Raw genomic sequence first — 22,601 nt, forward strand, 5'->3', positions numbered from 1 at the left:
AGTGCCTTGCAAATATGCCTAGTACTGTCCATTGTACGGCCATCACCTGTCTAAGCTACTATCATCTCTTTTTTTTTTTTTTCTTTGAGATGGAGTCTCTCTCTGTTGCCCACACTGGAGTACAATAGCGTGATCTCAGCTCATTGCAACCTCCACCTCCTGGGTTCTCATCTCTTATCTTAACCACTGCAATTGTTAACCTCACATTGTGTCCTGGCCCACCCTTCACACCTTCAGTGACTTTTTCAAAGCACATTTTTGATTATGCCATTGCACTGTGCAGATATTCCAGGGACTTCCCACTGCTCTTAGGATAAGCCCAAACCTTAGCCTAGTTTCCCCTGCCCTCTCCAGGCTCACCTCCCACCAACATCCCCTGGTGCTTTCTGGGCTCTAGGCCCACAAGTCTGCTTTTTCCCATTTCTCAAACACGTTTTCCTTCCTGCCACAGGGCTGGCACATGCTGTTCCCTCTGCCTGATGGGAACCTTTTCACCTAACCAATGCAGGCTTCCCTTTCCACTCCCAGGTCACTCCCCACTTCAGGGAGCCTATTTGGTTCCTGGGAGAGGTCAGTTCCTTGTGTCCAGCAGCCTCATCTTGTCAGTTTCCACTCACCTCTTAGCACTCCTCAGATTATCATTTTACATGTGTGGCATGATTTGACTGTCAATCTCCACCCAAGACCTAAATCTCTGTGAACATTAGACCATATTCGGTTTTGCTCTTCATTGAATCTCAGGGTTCAGCATTTCCTGAACAAATGAATGAAATGCAGAAGTTCACTATGACTTGGGTATGGACTGCAAGAGTTCACTGATAAAGTGAGAGCTGAGTCATGCCTTGTTCACCCTATGAAACGTTTGGGTTTATTCTTTGGGGCAATGAAGAGTCATTGAGAAATTTTAAATAAGGTGATGTAACAACTGGATTGTACAGAGAAGGGCAAGGTCAGAGGCAGAAAGACTGGTTAGAAGGCTGTTGGTGGAGTCAAATGGAGACGATGATGGCATGGACTAAGGCAGTGTCCGCCGTCACCATGACACCTGGCCGGGAAGTGTTCCCTGCCCCCTGGGAGTATGATACCCAGTGAACACCTCTCCTGAGGCCTTTGGCTCACCTATCCAAGAAAACCTGCCTGCCCAAACTCACCAAAGGGTAGAAGACTGGAAATGGGGCATGGTTTTCAGATGAAGGAGTTACTGTGCAGAACAGTCATGGACCAGGAGCTGCCAATGTTCTCAAAGACAGAGAGTTTGCTTAACTTGTGTCTTGGATTCCTGCAAAAGTATGTGCTGTCTCAGTAGACAAGGGATACACAGCAAAGAGTGTGTACAGTAAACAAGGGCAGTCTAATCAAAGTTGTTTTCTTCCCAAGTTAAAATCCCAGGCCGCCTTGCCAAATACAGCCAGTTAAAGTAAATATAATAAATGCCTTTTCCAGACAGACGCAATCCTGAAGGCATAGCAAGGAGATGGGAAGATATGCTGATCAAGCAGATTAACAGGGTGAATTAGGCAGAGAAAGGATAGGCCAGCTGGCATACGGCCTCACAGAGAGCTAGAAACAGTCACAAAAATTAAGCTAAACCAAAAAAAAAAAAAAAAAAAAAAGAAAAAGAAAAAACTGAAATGATACAGGAGGGAACTGATTCTGAGCACAGCCCATCCCTGCCTAGAGCCGCAGGCTAATTTGGTAATTAGCAGTTATATAAAATCGACGGCTAGCTGTTCAGATGGAGGATGCACCAAGAAATCCTGAGAGAGACAGAAAACCCAGACACATCCTAGTTATTATTTCCCACTACTGGGAAAAAAGAAGATTCAACACTCACGGATCATCTGTCTTATTCCAGGCACCTCATACAGTTACAGCTTCTTTCATCCTCACAACCACCCTCATGAGGTAGGTATGGTTAGCGTCCCCTCTGTACAGATGAGGGAACTGGGGCTCGTGGAGTTTGAAAACTTGCCCATGTTCACAAAGCTGGCAAGGGACACAGCTGTGATTTAAAGCCAGTCCCTCTGAGTCCCAGTCAGAAGGTTCCCCTTCCACAGCTGCTTCTGCTAAAGAATTAAAATGTAAGGGACCATCCACATTTAAATGCCACCAACCTAGAAGGGATGGGAAAATTATTATTGAGTAGGGGGCTTAAATAGGTTGATTTTTTGTTACAGTCAGATTTAAAACATTTTGAATATATATATTACATTATATTACATTTTCATATTACACATAATTATTTGAGGGAGCTCTCTGCTGGGGAGATTTATAAAGGCAAATAGCTTAACATAATTTAAGAAGGGATTACTGGCACATGAGGAAATCAAGTATATTTGTACTCACTGAGACACTAGTTGCAAGGATTGCTGGTTCTCTTGCTGAGGCTTCCAGGGAAGGGAAGGGAGAGCCATGAAAAAGAGAAAGGAACAAAAGGGAGCAGCTTGACTCTGGCTCTAAAACATTGTGCTTTCTCCCTCACTCTCCAACTTGAAGCCTAAAGAGTTCAGTTTTTCAGCCTCCAACGCTTGTGTTCAGACTCAGTTTGATTTGAATGCTCTGCTCCATGCAACACGCTAAGAGCCTAGACTTTCAGCTCTGTATCCAGGCTTGCCACTTGCTGTGTGATCTGGAACAGTCGATTTAACCTCTCTAAGCCTCTGTTTCTTCATCTGGTCCAGGGGACAGATACCACTGACCCCACAGCACCATCATGAGGTGTTCATGAGGCAATACATGTAACTAGTTGAAGGTAGTGCTTCTGACAACAAACTACTCAGTAAGTGGATGACAGTGGTGGAGAAGAAAGATATGAAGAGATCTGTGAGCTACTGGATGGTTTGGGATGGCCTCCTTTAGTCCACATGGCATAGTGGTGTAGACCCTTGCCTCTCACAGCGTGGTACAGCACCAGCAGCCCGGGCATCACCCCCAGAAATGTTGGAGGCCTCTTTCCCCAAGAACTACTGACCCAGAGCCTGCATTTTAGGACCCCTACTTCAATGAAATCCATGAGCAAGAAGCAATCACTTAGAGCACAGCTTTGGGAATGCCCCCACTCAGGTGTGAAGCCAGCTTCATAAAGTGTGCATCCTTGAGCAAAGTTCTTCAACTTCCTGCACTTCAGTTTTCTCATCTGAAAGACATCCTGTCCACCTCATTGGGTTGTTGTGAGGATTAAATGAAATCATACATAGATCTCTATTCAAGCACTTCGGATGGAGCTGGGCACACAGCAAGCACTCAATACCCATTCAACTTTTTATTGGTATTCATCCCCGCAAAGCTCAGACCTGAAGCCACGGCAGCCTGGCCTTTGCCAGGCACAAGGTCAGGCCCCCTTTACTCTCACTGCTGACTCTCAACCCTTAAAGCTCTGTGGCACCTGTGTTTGCCATCCCCTGCAGGAGTCCTTGTCTCTGAGGCCACCATTTTCCTCTTTGCTGTGGAATTCAGGCGCTTCCTCACTCTCCTGGTCTCTGAGCCATTCCCAGGGCTTGCTGGCAGCAAGTACCCTCTCCCAACCTTCCTTTTTACAAATGTCATCCTCTGCCACATAGAGTCCAGGCTGAGGCCCAAAATTCCAAACCTTCCCTCCACCTCCATTATTCTCTGTAGGCAATGTCCAGAGAATTCCTTCTGGGATATGAATTTGGTTCTGAAGAACAGACTCAATGTCTGTAATGATTTTTTTTCTCTGCTCTGGTGGCTTCTGTAAGTCTGTTTTAGGCTCAGTCACTTAACCTGGATGATGTCTTTTTGGCCTGTGCACCATACCTATAGTCCTAAAGGGGTCCTTGAGTATTACACGCCTTACTAGCCAGATTAGAACCTGGCACCAGGTAACAGGCTACAACACTACTCTGCTTTCTGAGCAGCAACAAAAAACAATAAATCATTTAGAAAACTCCAAATGGAGGGAAGGAGGGAGGGAAAGAGAGAGAGCGGGGAGGAGAAGATTTTTAGTTCCTGATTGCAATTTGGCCAAAAACATCAACTTCCCTGCCTGGGACTAACGCAAATTACAAACACTACTCTGGCCTTTGTGTCTGAGGTGACTGTTCTAATCTGTCAACAAAAAGGCGTGTGGCTGCTGTGTTTTAGCAGGAGGGAGCGGGCTTGCCCTCAGCCATCCACACTTTCTCACCTGGTATTCCCTCATTAACAGAAGCCCAGGATCCTTGAGGATTTCATGACCAGGAAACAAGGCAAAAGGAGCCGGGCCCACATGGCCACAGGAGCCCCATGCTCTCACAACCATCCCTTCATTGCACCCTTCACCCACTCCACAGGGCACCTGCCTGTGGGTCTCATGGTGGCACTTGCCAACCTGCTGCCTCTCCCTGTATCAGGACTATCTCTATCTCAGTTGACAAGCTGAAAAATTGCCAGCAGAACCTTGGAAATCCAGAAGCTTGACAGTTCCTACAGATGTGATACAACATAGGACTGCAAGAAAACAGACTCACAGCCAGCCACACTTGATGAGCTCACACCACAGGCACACACAAACACACCTACACACTCATATGCACACATACATGCACACACTTACATACACACCACACATGCTCATGCATTGACACACACTACACTTTCATATACCCTCACTCTCTCTCTCTCTCTCACACACACACACACACACACACACACACACACACTAGGCTGACGTCCGCAAGCATGTCCCGATCATGCTTTGGGAGTTGCCACCTTCAAGATTTCTGGCCCAAATGGGGATCTAGTGGTGAGAAGATGGCCTCCTCAGAGTACCTTGGCAGGCCATGTGCTTGTCCACAGGAGAAGAAATCTGAGACTCCAGAGGGAGTCCAGCTGGCAAGTCAGCACTGACCACAGCACTCGATGCCCACGTCGCCCTGTCTACACTCCCTGATGGGCCAGTGCACAAACACCAAACCCAGCGCCAGACCTTCAATGCCCCGCAGCTCTTCTGAGGAGAGGACCAGGCACAAGATCTGGGGGCCTGGGCCAGACAGTGCTCAGCCTCCTTTGGGTGAAGTCACAGTGACCCCAAGTGGTCACTTTGGTAAGGCACCCTCTAAACCTGGTGTCGCCTTCCAGGGGCAGCAAGGTGGGGAGTGGGCTGCAGAGACCCAAGTAGAAGAGGAAGAGAGAAAGGGCAAAGGCTTCCACATACCTCTTCCTCGCGGAGTTGGGACATACAGGGCCTATTCCTTATTTGTCTTAAAGCCTGGGGATAAGGGGACCAAAGGCAAATCCAGATGGGGATAGTTCAGCTGCAGCTTCCACTTCCTTAGCAGGGAGAACTTGTTCACAGCAACAACCCAGAACAGGGACGCTGCCGCAGGACAGAGCTGATGAGCTGTGTTTCTCATTAATTCCACCAGCAACAAGAACGCTCCATCTGGGAACAGTCCTTAGAAGTATTATTTTTCTTATCAAAATGGGCTTGTTAGGCCAGTCCCTTTCCTTTAAATCAGGATGGAATTGGCTGCTTCTCTTGCAACTTGATCATGCACACCCAAAAAAGCAGGGAGATGGCCTCAAAAGCCTGGCTTGTTCAGAAAACCCTGAAGATGCACCTGTCGTTATCCAAAGAGATAAGTGTGGGGAGGCTGGGAGCTCAGATCTCCATTTAACTAAAAAGTAGATTGGTGCCTATCTGGTGTGATTTCAAAGGCTCTCCAAAGATCCTCTCCACATATATCCCCTATGAAACTTCCGGTCTCCACATTCCACTGATGGCAACTTTATGAGGAACCCTATATTAGTCCATGGGTTTCCATGAATTATTTTACCAGAGCTGCCTTTGCATGCCCTGTTTTCTCTGTCTGGGATGCCCTCCCTGCCACCAGGTGTCCCTGGATCCTTCAAAACCCAGTCCAGATATTCTTTCTTAGAAATCTCCCAGCATTCCCCACCACTGCCGCCATACTGCTTCTATGCCTGTTTTCTCACTACACTGCATACTGAAAGAAATCAAATCTTTGACCCAAAAGACCTAAGAGTCTAGTGAGGAAACCAATATGAAAACTAACAACAACAACATAATTCCTATAAAAACTACAGATTGACTGCAAGTTCCTTGGGGACAGGGTCCTCAGTTTGTCCCTTTCTGTGAAGGTAGGCACCCAGTGCTCTAGGGCCAATCACATCCCTAAGCTCAGTTTCATAGACTTGAGCTTCACAGACACTTGGGAGATGATCCCAGGGATTTAGAGATGGAAAGGTTCATATTTCCTCATGTTCACCTGAGCCCAAGTAAGCCTGCAGACCCCAAGTGTCTTATTCATGTTTTTGCTAACAAGAGACAGCAATCTCAGTTCCTTGGGCCTCCTTCTCCCTACCACTTTCCCTGCTGGCAACAGCAAGCATGAAGAATAGGTTTCCAAAACAGGGCGAAGTGAGTCATTCTGCTTTTATCACCACAATCTTTGCAGTGTAGGTGAGAATGTGCTAGCTTCTGTTCCTCTCTAGCCCTAATTAATCTATGAATGCTCATTATGCCCCATTCTGACCACTAGAGAAATCCATATTTCCTTCCCTCTATCTTTCCTTATCGTAGCTTGCTTCAAGTTCCAACTCAAATACCTCCTCTGGAAAGACTTATCTGACTGTTACAACCCATGCTGATCTTGTCCTGTTAGCAGCCCCTGCTTCGGTCCTGTATTAGTCCATTGGCATTACTATAAAGGAATACCGGAGGCTGGGTAATTTATAAAGAAAGGAGGTTTGGCTGGCTTACAGTTATGCAGGGTGTATAGGACACATGGCACCAGCATCTGCTTCTGGTGAGGGCCTCAGAAAGTTTACAACCATGGGGGAAGCCAGAGGGGGAGCCAGCACATCACACAATGAGAGAGGGAGCAAGGTTAGGGGGAGGTGCCACACACATTTAAACAACCAGATCTGACGAGAAGTCACTCACTATCTTGAGGACAGCACCAAGCCATTCATGAGAGATCCGCCCCCATGACCCAAGCACTTCCCACTGGGCCCCATGCCAACGCTGGGGATGATAAGGCAACATGAAATTTGGAGAGGACAAGCATCCAAATTATAACAGGTGCCAAATCACTCTCGAATTCCAGTTTGCTTACTTCACTCTCCTCCTGGCCTGTAAGACTCAGGGATGGGAACCATGCTATGATGTGTTGGAAAGAACAGGGGATTTGGATCCCAAACTTAGTTTTATCATGTATTAGTTTTGTGACCTTGACCAAGGAATAGACTTCTCAGAGCCTCTGTTTGCTCAGCTGCAACACCCTATCGGTAGCGCTGCAGGGAAATTAAACCACATGCGTGAGTCTTTAAGAAGCTCAGTTATATATAACTGCATAACTCTTTGCCATCAGACACACAGAAATTCTTCATTTTTTACCCCTCTTTTCCTTCCTTCCCCTTCGTCATTATTCTTTTCCATGTAGCTTAGTGCTTGGCATATTATGGGTGCTCACTAAATAATTAATTTACTTTTTTAGAACAGATTCCTTTTCATCCCCAAAAAGGCAAGGCTAATGTCTTGTTCAGCTCGCATAGCCTTGTGCCTGACACAAAGGAGGCCCTTAATAATATTTGCTGAGTGGATGACTATGCTTTAGGGGTTCCAAGAAGAATGGGTGTGAGGTGAAAAAGTTGAGAAAAGCATCAACCTCCAAGCTGAACAAAGAAAGTTCTATAAGGAATGGAAAGCAGTGATTTCCTATGGGATGAATTTTCTGTGCTATTGTTAAAAAAGGGAACAGAGTCATTTATATGTTACCACTTGCAGGAATTGGATGGAGAGATAAAGGGGGCATTGATAGAGAGCAATGGGGTCTTGAAAAAGTGAGAAATCCCTAGGAGTACTCAGAGCGCTGATATATAAGCGCACTAGCTATGCCTCCGATACATGTTTTTCTTTTCCAGCAGAACTGTATTTTACCTGCTGGCAAAGAGCAACAATTCACTTGTACCATGGAAGAAAGCTGCTGAAAATCAAAGTAAAGCAGCAGGCGCAAACCTATAGGCGAGTCCCACTTTTCCATCCTCTAGACAGAAAACCTGGGAAGAGAGTGTTTTAAATTCTGCTCTGCAGTTTTCTGGGAGAAGATGATTCCATTGTAAATTATTGAACATTTCATTTAAGCTTCATAAATAAGAAACTGGGATGAAAGTGTTACATGTTAGATCTGTTTGGCAATGCATAATTTCTTCCTCCCTCGGTCTGTCACCCTTCATCTATGCTGGAGAATTTCTACTTCATTATAGGCAATTGAAGGTCTCAATCAGTTCCCTGAGAAAAGTAGTTTATGTCCCAAAGGGAATCTCATTTCTGCAACCAAGGATGTACCTGGGACTCACTGAGCATATTGACAGAGATAAATGTGTGCTTCAAAGGGATCTGGGGGTGTTGCAATTGCCCACTCAATCTAGAGACAGGTACTTGGCCCAGCCAGGGCAAGGTCCTCACTGCCACCTGGACTCCCTGTGTCACTGGTTTCCAACACAGCCAACAGGGTACGCTCCAGCAAACCAACAACAGATGTACCCATGACCAGCCTTTACTTGCCTGAGGCAGTTTTTATAGTAGATGAGAACACACACACACACACACACACACACACACACACACACGCACGTACTCAAAATCCAGGAGTAGTTCTCTGTGCAAAATAGTAAAATATTAGCTACCACCACTAAGACCCAGGCTTTGAATTTTAGTGGACTTTAAACACTTTGATTCATGTAATCTTCATAATGACCCTCAGATATAGATGCTGTTATTATTCTCATTCTTCAGAAACTGAGGCTCAAAGATGTTAAGTAATCAAAATTACGTAGGTAGAAGGTAGAAGAGACTGAATATAAACATAAATATGTCAGACTTCAAAGGCTCTCTAACTTCAAAGTTTACCTCCACTGGTGTTGCCACTTTAGAGAAAGAAAGAATTAAGGGTTGGGAAAGAAAGAAGCTGGTTTAAGAAAAGAAAAAGAGGGCTGATTCTGATGCCTGCCCAGACAGGGCTTAAGGACTACATTCCTTGGGGGAACTGGCCTGGTAAGCTCTGCCATGCTTCAGCAATATTTATTGCATGGGCTGCCCTAAAGCCCACTGAGGAAGGGGATGAAGAACGCCTGGCTGCCAGGCAGCGTTCCTCTCGGCCAAGCCAAGCCATTTGTTAAAGAACTGTTGCTCAAAGTATTTCCCATCAAAATCAGGGGGAAAAAAAGTATTTCCCATCAAAATTCTAGAGAAATCACAGCTGCCCTGAGGAGCCAGTGAGATGGAAGGAAGTAATAGGACATCCCATTCCTCCTAAAAGCCCTGAACTCAGACCAAAATCCAGGGGGCATCTCTAGCTGGTCACAGACCGACTCTGTGCCACAGTTTCTTTTTATAAAAAGATGATGTATTGTGTTGAATAACAGTCCCCTCAAAATGCATGTCCACCCCAAACTTGTGAGTGTGACCTTATTTGGAAATAAGGTATTTACAGATACAGTACAGTTAAGATGAGGTCATACTGGATTAGGGTGGTCCGTAAATTCAATGTGACTGGTATGTTTATAAGAGGGGAAGACACAGACACATAGGGAAGGGCCACGTGTCTACAGAGGCAGAGTCTGGAGTGACGCAGCTACAAGCCAAGGAATGCCAGGGACTGCTGGCAACCACCAGAGCCTAGGCCCCCCAGAGCCTTCAGAGGAAGCATGGTCCTGGCAACACCTTGATTTCAGACTTCTAGACCTCAGAACTGTAGGAGGACACAATTCTGTTGTTTTAAGCCACACCCTGTGTGGTAATTTGTAACAGCAGCCACAGGAAGCTAATGCAGATGGAGAAAAGACTGCTTATCCCACCTTCCTCTCAAGGTTGTGATGACACTTCAAAGCACATTCCATTTTGAAAAGCACAGATATTATATAAACACAGAATAGCACAGCAATCAGCCATGAGTCCCTGCAAAGCCCCACAAAGAGCCTACTAGAAGGACTCGGACTGACCATTAGAGGCCCCCGGGTGATCACTTGATTTTGTTGGTTTTGTTTTTTTTGTTTTTTGGTTTTTTTTAAGACAGAGTCTCTCTCTGTCACCCAGGCTGGAGTACAGTGGCACGAGCTCAGCTCACTGCAACCTCTGCCTCCCAAGTTCAAGTGATTCTCCTGCCTCAGCCTCCCAAGTAACTGGGACTACAGGAGTGTACCACCACACCTGGCTAATTTTTATATTTTTAGTAGAGATGGGGTTTCACCATATTGATCAGGCTGGTCTCAAACTCCTACCTCAGGTGATCCACCCACCTTGGCCTCCCAAAGTGCTGGCATTGCAGGTGTGAGCCACCACACCTGGCCTTTTTTGGGTTTTTCTACAATCCCAGTCCTAATAGATAAAGATGAGTTTGACACCAGTTGTATCAGATGAAATAGCCCTCAAAGAATCCCAAGCACCTATGAATATAACCACCTTATGAGGCAAAAAGGACTTTGTAGGTGTGATTAAATTAAATATCTTGAGAAGGAGAGAGTAGCCTGTACTATCCAGGTGGGTCCAAAGTGATCATAAGGACTTTCATAAGATGAATGTAGGGAGGTCAGAGTCAGAGTAGATGCGATGACAGGAGCAGAGGTCAGAGAGAGAACAGATCTGATCATTCGAAACTGCTGGCTTGGAAGATAATGAGACCATGAACCAAAGAATGGAGGCAGCGTCTAGAAGCTAGAAAAGGCATGGAAGTGGATTTTCCCCTAGAGCCTCCGGAAAGAACACAGCCCTGCTGAACTACTTTAGATTGCAGACCACCTGAACTAACTGTAAGAGAATCCATTTTTGTTGTTGTAAATCACTAAATTGTGGTGATGTGTTACAGCAGCAATGGGAAACTACTACACCAGTCAAACCAGTTAGTCTGAAAATGAATGTGAAGGAGGACAGGGAGAGAACCCAGAGATTCAGATATTCTAGAAGCCTTTCAGGGATCCTTTGTAGAAACCCCCCAAAAGATTTCCTCAGAGAAGCTTATACCCTTTAGTGGGATGGTTTTTGCATTTCCTCTGTCTTCCTCGACTCCCCTGGAAGTTATTCTAAAATTAGATGCACAGCTTTAGATATTCTGAGGCCTGAATTACTGAACTTGGCAAGGAGCCCACAGCAACGGAGCTTCTGCATGCCCTATTTGACAGCCCTGTGCTTAGAAAAAAAGTCCATCTACTCTTGCTCCCTTGAAGGGACCTAGGAGTCCCATATGGCCTCGACTCCTATAAAAGGTGTAGCTTGGTCTTTGTATATAACATTCAAGAAATGCTTTACAGGCCCCTGTCCACACTGTCTCTCTTGATTACATATTTCCGAAATTCACAATTCAAGCAAGAGATTTCCCTCACTGGTTCAAGCCAACCTGAGACACTAAGCATACAAGGAGTCCTTGTATCCTTCGGTGAGCACACCTCTGAAGGTCACTGACAAGGCAGCCTCAGTGGCTTCCCAGAGAGCCTGGCTGCAAGAAGGAAGCTACGCATGGGCTGATTCATCCTGTTTGGGATTCCTAAGTAGTGAAATTGGGATTTCCTAATAGTTGAAATTAGGAGAGTATTCAAGGAGGACTAAACACAAGGTATGAACAGGCATCTAAGATCATTTTGTTCCCTGCTTTCAGCCTTCCTTGTCCTGCCCCATACACAGAATAATGTTTGTTTCTCTACTCACTGATAGATCTGGTACCTGGCACTGAATATGGAGTTGGAATATCTGCCATCATGAACTCACAGCAAAGTGTGCCAGCCACCATGAATGCCAGGACTGGTGAGTAGGAGGACTGCTGAGGAAGAAAACCAGGTTAGCCTATAAACCTAAGAAGTCATGGAGGCTTATCCCGGCAAAAATTAGTCAGAAAGCAATGTCTCCCAGTGAACGGGTCTCTGGTGACAACTGTCAGCCTAAATACAACATCCACCCTATACCTAACCTCTGACCTCTGACCTGCAGGATGGAGTCACCCTCTTCCCCACAGACCTATGCTCGCCACCCCCCGACCCCTGCCAGAGTCTGAAGAGCTGCTCAGAGTTGTACAGAGCAGACATGAAAAAGCCTAAATAGGTTGATGCCATTGCAGGCCATGTTTTTATCTAGACTACCCCAACAGCAGGCAGAATATGGGGCATCCTTCACCCTGTATGTACCATAGAGGCCCTCACAAAGGCCACTTGAGTGAAGACCTAGACTTGCAACAACCCATTAAATCTGAGGGCAGAAGAAAAGTCCAGTTGAGACCCTTGCTGCTCTAGATTCAGCAGTTTTGCTTCTAAATCCTGGATAAATTTCAAAGTCATTTCAGTAGCTATGGTACTAGTAGTCTGGGCTGGGCTAGGGATTTTAGACCAACCTCTCTAGAGAACCACATGGACAAAGGTCTCCAGGTCCTCAGATCTAGATATGCTAGATCTCAGAGCTAGATATGTTCTAACCAGATCTAGGCCTGCTAGATCTGGTTAGAACAAGTCAAAATAGCCTCAGGGTTGGAGGCTACTATTGCCAAGAAGGGCATATCCCTACTGGGTGGTGGCTACCATTTTGTCCTTATTGGTTTATTGAGAAAGGATGGAAGAAAATGAATATGGAGAGCTTGAAAATCAGCAGTCAGCTCTGTCCCAGAGGTGGATGCAATCCAGTGGTATCAGAGCTCACAATGCCTTTCTGCAGATTGTTTGTCTGTTTGCCAAGCCTCTGGCCATCATTCAGAGAGAAGGTGCTTAGTAAAACGTGAGGTAAGTGTCATCAATGACAAACCAGTGTTCACAGTCAGCAGGCCTGCTGATAGCTTGGAAACACGCAGGGCAGGCCAATAAATACTGCCCTCCTCTGGAACCTGTGTAAAATAGGCCATTTATTTCAATCCACAGAACTTGACAGTCCCCGAGACCTCATGGTGACAGCCTCCTCGGAGACCTCCATCTCCCTCATCTGGACCAAGGCCATTGGCCCCATTGACCACTACCGAATTACCTTTACCCCATCCTCTGGGATCGCCTCAGAAGTCACTGTACCCAAGGACAGGACCTCGTACACACTGACAGATCTAGAGCCTGGGGCAGAGTACATCATTTCCATCACTGCTGAGAGGGGTCGGCAGCAGAGCTTGGAGTCCACTGTGGATGCTTTCACAGGTACCAGGGCAGCAGAAATCCCAGCTAGGTTCAGGGATCAGTGGATCTTAGTGTGAGAAATTCATCCAGGTAACTCACTCTTCCAATGTTCCATTTCCTTTGGAGAAAAGAGATGGGTAGAAAAGTATAGAGGCAAAACCAAGAAGTGCATCAAGAGGGAAGGTTTGGAAGTAAAGCGGAGAGGTGAGCAACAGCGCTACCTGCCTAAAACTGTCGGGTTGCTCTATGGCCTTGACATACTTCATTCTGTCCATCTTTCCCTGCTGCAGTAAATCAGTGGGAATTCAGAGGATCTGTGGGATCATATTAAATTCCTTCCAGGGTATAGGCTTTCAATCCTGGGTCAGTATTATGATTAACTCACAGAGGTATTTCTGATTTTAACAGAATCCATTTTCTCATATTTGGATTGGAAAAAGTAGAGTGAAAAGGACTGGAGAGTGAGGAGGTGGAATCTCTGGGTCAGTGGGTGAACGTGTAGCCCTTATTAGCAAGGAGAGCAGATCCCTTTATCCCAGAAGTTCTTCTAGCCCAGTGGCCCGTCTCCTCACATGTTTCATCCATCTCCTCTCTTTGCAGGCTTCCGTCCCATATCTCATCTGCACTTTTCTCACGTGACCTCCTCCAGTGTGAACATCACTTGGAGTGACCCATCTCCCCCAGCAGACAGACTCATTCTGAACTACAGCCCCAGGGATGAGGAGGAAGAGATGACAGAGGTCTCCCTGGATGCCACCAAGAGGCATGCTGTCCTGATGGGCCTGCAACCAGCCACAGAGTATATTGTGAACCTTGTGGCTGTCCATGGCACAGTGACATCTGAGCCCATTGTGGGCTCCATCACCACAGGTGAGGCTGGAGGACTTGGCAGCAGGTGATGAAAGGGGTTCTCACAGTAGCCTTTGACACATCGATGAAATTTTAAAAGAGAAAGACCCAAGGAGTAGGGGACTGCTTCTATGGCTAAAGAAAGTCCATGAGGTGTTCTGAAACAGCTACTCCCTCTAGTGCTACAGAAGATGCATTAGATGAGAAGCTCCCATTTGGAAGGTGGGACGAAGTCAATGTCTTGAGGAGGTCAAAGCTTGACTGCATTTGTCCAAAAGACCTCCCATTACCAGCCTAGAGAAAAAAACACTGAAGAAAGCTAGTCTCCAAGAGGAATCCCTCTACAGTGAAGAGACACCTGTTTCTATTCTGGAAAGCCATCTCTTGACTGCCCAGAAAGGTCACTGGTACAAGTGATGCTTCCTTAGTCTCACATGGAACTAGCATGCAATCAGGTAGTGACCTGGCATTCAGAGAATGGGATTGATTCGTATTTTGCTTAGAAAACACAGGCACTCTGAGATGAATTGGACCAGTCCTAGCTTATTCTTCCCAAATATAGTTACTTTCAAATATGAGGTACATGTGGGTGAAGGCATGTATGTTTGGGTTGTTTCCTACTCACAAATTGGACAAGAAGATTAAACACTCAATTGATCAACTCTGTGATCCCCTAGCAGTCAAAAAAAAATCCATGGCATAAATGAAAAACAATTTAGGAAAATGGATTTGTTCTGGACTTGGGCTCTGAAATCCCTATACAGTCAATAGACAGTCTTCAAAACTAAAACCAAAGGTGGCTGCTAAAAATAAGAGATACAGGCAAAATTGGGTTTGTCTTTAAAAAGCTAACTGAGAGAAAATGTCTGTATTTCTCCCAGTTCAAAACAAAACATATGAACTTTAAAAAAAAAAAAAGTTCCTCGTTGGCCTGGAGATAGGTAACAGGTACAGAGCTTGCCAACTTGACTTCTTGTTGTTAAAATGTTCTCCATTAACTTAGCCTTGGCCATACCTACAAGGTTGCAAGTGAAAGATGAGCCTGACCATGGTTTTAAGGATATTTTATTACACAGAAAGATCTTGTCTGCCTTTGGGACAACATTGGCTTTTGATCAACATAAAACCAGGGATGAGAATTTCTTTTTCACACTGTACTTTCTGTCTTTTTCCCACAACCACTGGGTCCTTGTAGGAATTGATCCCCCCAAAGATATCACAATTAGCAATGTGACCAAGGACTCAGTGATGGTCTCCTGGAGCCCTCCTGTTGCATCTTTTGATTACTACCGAGTATCATATCGACCCACCCAAGGTAACAAAGTTATTTGATTTCTCAAAGATACTAGGATTTGGGTGAAGATTATGGGAGAACTAGCATATCCCACAGAACATCCACTCCTGCCTGCATTTTTCCTCCTCTCTGTGGCATGCTCCATCGGAAGGAGAGTGGGCTGGTGAGCAGCCAAGAAACCTTGCACTCACCAATGCCTCTTGAGAAAGGCTTGATTATATTCATCCAGAAAGCAGGCCTTTCACTAGCAGAGTTAACTGGTCACCATTATCTAGGCAGTGTCATGAGAAACAAAGGGCCCTAGAAGAATCTGCCAAGAGCAAGGGTCACATGAACTTTCCTATGAGAATGAAGTTTAAGATCAGGATCCAGAGGGATGGCTAAAGACCCAGCAAAGCCAGATGGAGCCTTGGAGGGAATTACAGTGATGTGGTCCCATTTCAGCCACTCCAGCCAAGTTATGAGTCAGAGGAAATTGGCCCAGACCTCACCTGCATCCTGCCAGTTCTTGCTGGTACATGTGGCATTGTTAAGGAAGTAGAAGGCACACTCACTTCCAGTGAGGACACAGACAGTTCTCCAGGCTACACTGTCTCTAGACTGTGTGGACTGCTCCTTGCATCAGTGCCCTCTACACTGCCTTAGAGAAAACCAGCTTGTTAGGAAACCACTTAATAGGTAGCTCATTTTTCTTTGCTCCAAGGAGCCCAGAAAGTAAAGGAGTAAGACCAGTGTGCAAGGCCTCTTCACACTCCAGCATTCCAGTCCATGAACCATTTATCGTCCCTCCCCACTAAGTGCTAAGCCCACACCCATCTGTGCTTCATTAACATAGACTGTTCCAGGGGCTGCTTGAATGAGAGGGCTGCTGAACTTTAACTATAGATTCTGCTCTTCTCCAGTGGGACGACTAGACAGCTCAGTGGTGCCCAACACTGTGACAGAATTCACCATCACCAGACTGTACCCAGCTACCGAATACGAAATCAGCCTCAACAGCGTGCGGGGCAGGGAGGAAAGTGAGCGCATCTGCACTCTGGTGCACACAGGTACGCGTGTCTCCATGCTGTGTCAAGTCAGGACCCTGGCTGAGGACCTAGGTGAAGTTGTTAGGGCTCATACGAAGGTTCTGAACAGTGAGGCTCCATTTCAGGGTGCTCTTCCCACTTACTGTGTTGTGCAGGGCAATTTGCAATTTCTCTCCCCCTGATATTCCTCGCTAATACTAAACATTTAGAAAGTCACCCTCTAGAAGTCTTGCTGGTTTAGGTTAGGCATGTTCATGAAACTTCCAACATAAATAGTGCCCTTTCAAAGACATGTGGTGGAAGTGAAATCTAAAACAGACAACTGAATCATTCATCTGATTTTGTAAAAGACTCGGATAAGGAAATTTCATCTCAAAGAAGAAAAGGGTCATTATTCCAGTAACGAAATTGGGGTCATGAAATTCATCATCAGATATGGCCAGAAACCACCAAGAAGCTGCATTTGCTCTTGCTTTGTGCTCCAGGGAGAAAGAAGGCACCAAAGTGGCCATAACTCCTTCACCCTGGATGAAAGCAGTGGAGGTGATGTGGCTCCATGGACATCCTGGGCTGCCTGTAGGAGCACCGTGTCACTCATGTCTCTGACAGGGCCCCCAGTCAGATCCAGACGTCTTCTGCATGCTCCATCAGCTCTTGCATAATGACTAGAGGAAGGGAGGTGCAAGGGAGAGGCTGGCTTGCGATACAGGAAAGTGGGGAAGGGTAGTCCAAATCCCATGGCCTCCCTCTTGAAAACAAGCCCATGCGATGAGCCTGAGGAGAAGGCTCTTTTGGTAGCGCCACTGATCCTCTGCCTCTGGCCCCTCAGCAAGTATACCATGCAGAACTTCCAAAGATTTTCTGTAGAACTCACTAGCAGGCACAGCCAAAGTTTTCTGTTCCCAAACCCTAGACCAAACCTCCTAGTTAAGCCATCATTCCACAGCACATGGGAAAACATCCAGCTTGCTTTATCAGGAGAATACCTGGATTTTCTACAGTTGCTTAATTTCCCTGGAGAACGGTATTTTTCAAAGGAGGAAAATATACTTTGGAATTCCTCAGTGCTTAAGTAGATGTCCTTAGAAGCTCAGAAATAGCATCTCTAAAGCAATGGGTCAAGAAACATTCCTTCAAAAACACAAAAATTATCCTTCTAAAGACAGCGCTGGATATTCTTGTCTTCCCTAGTCTCCTTCCAGGCTTATAAGTACAGATAACTCAGCCATTCAGTCCTGCTCCGTCTATTAAATTACCTGTGACCACTAAAATATCAACAAGTGTTGACCAGAAGTGGAGTCCAAACAAAAAGAAGCCTCCATCCCACCTTTCTGAACCTAGAAATTCATATTAAAGAAATTAGCCTTTTTCCCATTGAGGACAATAAAGTGTATTTCAAGACCCTTCTCACCCCAAGATAAAAGAGAGCAGCAAATTTAGTCAAAAACTCATTTCTTTAGCAGGGCATGGAGTCTCAGCTACTAGGGAGGCTGAGGCAGGAGGATCACTTGAACCCAGGAGTCCAAGGCTGGAGTGAGCCACGATCATGACACTGCACAGCAACCTAAGTGACAGAGCAAGACCTTGTCTCTCAGAAGAAAAAAATTCCTTGGATTCTTGGTCATGAGCGGCTAGTATCTCTAAAGCAGATATTTGGATCAGCAACTCAAATGGTGTGCTTATCCAAACTGCCATCCCTCAAGTCTAGGCAGAACTATTTTGCCACCTTCCAATAACTAGATTGCCCAGAATGTCTTATTTTGCTGTTGCTTGTTTGCTGTTCTTCTACCTTGAGATCTATGATCTTACAACTTTCAGAAGTGAGTACTGCTGCAGGGTGTCACGGTTGTCTCATGGCATCATGCATGTCTCAGAGAGATCAAGCCAAGTATAGTGTCATCAGGGCTACATTTGAAAAACTCTTTGAACACATAGATTATGGACACAATCCACATTTTAACATTAGGAAAATATTTTCCTGGTTGTTTCTTTGTCATAAAGGACATAGGCAAGTGAAAAAACACTTTCAATTAGAGAATAGGGCCAGATCAACAGCAGGTCTTAGTTCTCAAAAGTAAATTGCATGATGCTTAGGTTGAGCTGATACCCGAACTGTTTTAATAACATTCACTTGTGGCTGGGCGCGGTGGCTCACGCCTGTAATCCCAGCACTTTGGGAGGCCGAGGCGGGTGGATCATGAGGTCAAGAGATCGAGACCATCCTGGCCAACATGGTGAAACCCCACCTCTACTAAAAAAATAGAAAAATTAGCTGGGCATGGTGGCACATGCCTGTAGTCCCAGCTACTTGGGAGGCTGAGGTAGGAGAATTGCTTGAACCCGGGAGGCAGAGGTTGCAGTGAGCCGAGATCACACCACTGCACGAAAGAGCAAGACTCTGTCTCAAAAAAAAAAAAAAAGAAAAATACACAAAAAAATCCACTTGTAATAAATTCTAACCTGATGGAACAGAAGCACAGTAATAAGGCAAAGGCTTAAAGCATGGGCAAGTAAGACTAGAAAGATGATCCTATGACAAGCACACACTCTGTTCCCCCAACAGGCCCTCTTGACCTCCCTAAGCCTGGAAGAATCCTCTTGACTCCTAATGCAACAAAAAGAATACCCAGGACTCAGTTCTGAATGAGACTTGTGAGCAGTGAAACAATCATCCAATAATCAGATTTGACTTTTGAGGCAACCTGACTGACCCCACGTAGACATTCCATGGATGTACCTTCTATATTCTCTGTCCTAGGGATACTCCTGACCCTATGGAGTTCCCACCACACGTCCTGAAGCTCATCAACAGAGATCTTTCCACGAGGCACATCCTAGCATTTATAAAAGTGCAAATCCTGGGAAGTGTGATTATCTCATTAACTATAAAATTTTAACAACTGCCATGTGTTCTTGGTTGCTACATCTAGATTCAAATGTTGAAAACCCATTCCAGCCATACCTTGAAGTCCTTTGTAGTACCTGGCACAATACTGTGCACGTAAGAAGTTAATGAATTATTTAAAAGGAAGAGCTGGGGGCAGTTGGGGGAGAATTGGATACTTGAGAGGCGGGAGGAAGGAAGAAATGGAAGAGGCTGATGGAACCAGAAGAGGAGAAAGGGAAGAGGTTTTTGCTCACTTCATTATTTTGAAAAGTGCAGCAGCAGTCGTGCACCATGAGTGGAACTTCTGAGATCATTCCCTGCACTTCCACTAGGCAGCTGCTCTGACCTTTAACTGATAATTGATTCTGTTTCAGCCATGGACAACCCTGTGGATCTGATTGCTACCAACATCACTCCAACAGAAGCCCTGCTGCAGTGGAAGGCGCCAATGGGTGAAGTGGAGAACTACGTCATTGTCCTCACACACTTCACAGGTGGGTGTCTGCAGGCCTACAGATCAGGCAAGTGGAAATGGTGGCAATTGGGGCTGCAGACCAGTATGATGTGAATACACAAAACATTTTGTCCATCTGAAGGACAGATTAGAAATGTTCCTGCTTCAGGTATACTCGGAAGCCCTCGAGATAGCCCCAAACTTTAGGCCAGGCACAGTGGCTCATGCCTGTAATCCCAGCACTTTGGGAGGCTGGGGTGAACGGATCACTTGAGGTAAGGAGTTCAACACCAACCTGGCCAACATGTTGAAACCCCGTTGGTACTAAAAATACAAAAATTAGCCACACCTGTAGTCCCAGCTACCCAGGAGGCTGAGGCAGGAGAATTGCTTGAACCCAGGAAGTAGAGGTTGTAGTGATCTGAGATTGCACCATTGCATTCCAGCCCAGGAGCTGCAGCAAGACACCATCTCAAAAAAAAAAAAAAAAGATATCCCTAAACTCTGCAAACTGTATCAAATCTAGGAACTGAGAAAGCTGAATCTAAAAGGTGCAAGAAAGGCAATTAACCAAAGGCAAGTTCAAAAACAGAGCAATAGCACTAGGAGGATGAAACTCAGAACGGAGCTAAGATTTGCCCCCAGAATGCAACAAACAAGAAAGCAGGCTTTTCTAAATATTTGCAGAGCAAGAAAAACACTGAAGATATGGGACTACCAAGCTTGGAACAGATAATACATGATCAGAGGGGACAAAAGATTCAGGACTACTAAACTCTTCTGTTGTCTCTGTCTTTTCTACTCATATCTAGCACAACAGGTTTCACCAACACAAAATCCTGAATTTCACTGTCTTCTGCATCATGCTTGTTCACCTTTAACCATTTGAAGTTGAACAGAACAGAGAAGTCCCAAGCAAAATAGTGTTGAGTCTCCAAGTCTCTACGCTTAGGGAAATTATTTCACTTCCTACATCAAACACGTGATCACATTAATTGTTTTGGGTTACATTCAGGAATCCAGAGAACAAAGATACCCGAAGACAGAAGGCAGGCAGCTGTCTTCGTCTTCAAAAATGGCAGAGAAAGCCAATTCTGAAAGCTGCAAAGAAGTAAATTCATTGTCAAAGCTTGGGAAGGTAAAAACTCAAACAGACTATTAAACAACTTAGAAAAGGAAGTAGTGATATACCAGCACAGGTTCACTGAGCGAGAATAAGTTTTATCAAAACTACTTTATATCTTTGCTTTCATTGGCAAATCTGCTAGTACATTTGTATTTCAACCAGGCATTAGAAAACCTCATTACCCTTTAGTCCTTGGTTAACATGGAAAAATACATGAAAGGTCCTATTTGGAGTTAGCGAGAACTGTAGCTGACTGAATGATCCTCCATGAAGAATGGATATCATTACTATGGATATGTCCTAACCCCTCTGTGTGCATGCACAATCCATGTCAATTCCTGCCATCCCTCCTTGCGTACTATGATTCTCCATTTTTTAACTATCACCATGCTTTCTCAAGCCTCCATGCATTTACATATGCTGTTTCTTTCAGGGTTTCAGCCCTATCTCTGTCAAAGCTTCCCTAAAGGCGGTCAGACACATATGCTCACAGACACAAAACACACAGCTCCACCAAAGCAATGAACTTCCATTCATTCAACAAATACTTCTGATGCCCTCCCATGTGCCATACACTCTATAAAGCTATAAGGATTCATAAACAATAACTGAGTTCTCATCTTTATGGAACTTACTTCTAATGATGTTGCAGAGAAGTAAATAGTTATAACTTAATGTGAGCGTGTATGCTATAGGCAGGCACAGAACACCATGGGCCTTGTTCAATGGGCTACTATGATTGGGGTCAAGGTGTGGAGGGAAAGAAAGATGAAAAGTCTTAGATAAAGTGAAAGAAGAGGAGGAGAAGAAAGGGAATTTCAAGAAAAATAGCAGACTGTGCATTTGCAGAGATGTGGGAGTGTGAGCAGTCTAAAGAACTGCCATAGTTTCACATAGCTGAAGCATTGATAAATGGCAAGATGTGCAAAGGGGGACACTGAAAAGATAACGTCCTTACATATGTTCTTCCAAAGCATTAAGTGTTAGTTTGAATTTTAACTTGTTTCTATGCCTTTAGACCACAATAAACCTGAAACCTCAAGGCCCTACCTAATATGAAAATGTGCCTAGTAAACTTTGTTAAATACTAAATAATTTCAAAGTATTCTAATTTTCCAACAGAGGAGTTGGCCTGAACTAATGAACAGTTTTATCAACAGCTTGAATGAATTCAGAGAAGACATGCTTACCAAATTTGTGTATAAAACAATATTGTGGTCAATAGAATCCAAGTTCAAAAATATTTGAATAAACTAAAAACAGTGGCCCAAAATGCAATCAATAAAGCAAAATGCAATAGAAATAAATGCAAAGTTCTGCCATGGGCACAAAAAATCAACTAACAAAATTGGCCTGGGAGGTAGGGGGAGTGGTACAAAGAAAGCCTTTGATTAGCAATAATTTTGGCATATGGCAACAATATCACATGGCATTCCCAAAACCTAACAAACTAGTATAAATCACATGAGCACAGACTGACCCTGTTTATTTCATTGGTCAGTACCTTTCAATTATTGTTCTCAGTTCTCTGAGTTTTACACTTTACCAGGGACATTGATAAACTGTTATTTGTTCAAAGAAAAGCAGACAGGATTGTGAAGGTTTTAAAATTGTCTCATAACTGTGATGGGAAGTGGGGGCCGAATTTTCTCAGTCTAGTGGAGAGAGAACTTGATTAGGAAAGGCGGTGGAGAGGAAGAGGTCATGTAGACAAAGGATTAGATTTATCCTTTATAACTCCAGAGACCCAAATAGAAGTTATAGAGAATCTGACCTGTACATAGAACACTTTTTTTCAATTAAGATGCAAAAAGAGATGAGTGGGGAATCCTTGCATGGAATAACACACCAAGCTAGATAAC

General features: G+C 44.9%; 1 protein-coding gene across 2 annotated transcripts in view; it reads left to right on the plus strand.

The window, feature by feature from the left end:
- The window catches only part of TNR (tenascin R), a 440,410-nt gene that overhangs the window by 381,657 nt on the left and 36,152 nt on the right, over positions 1–22,601 (plus strand). For both annotated transcript variants that reach the window (XM_002760337.6, XM_017966077.4), the window contains 6 exons: positions 11,672–11,761; positions 12,859–13,122; positions 13,702–13,971; positions 15,146–15,265; positions 16,147–16,293; positions 19,534–19,653. In XM_002760337.6, coding sequence (XP_002760383.3) covers positions 11,672–11,761; positions 12,859–13,122; positions 13,702–13,971; positions 15,146–15,265; positions 16,147–16,293; positions 19,534–19,653 — 1,011 coding nt within the window. The remainder of the gene's footprint in view (positions 1–11,671; positions 11,762–12,858; positions 13,123–13,701; positions 13,972–15,145; positions 15,266–16,146; positions 16,294–19,533; positions 19,654–22,601) is intronic.

Source organism: Callithrix jacchus, chromosome 18 (assembly GCF_049354715.1).
Source record: "Callithrix jacchus isolate 240 chromosome 18, calJac240_pri, whole genome shotgun sequence".
Lineage (NCBI taxonomy): Eukaryota > Metazoa > Chordata > Mammalia > Primates > Cebidae > Callithrix > Callithrix jacchus.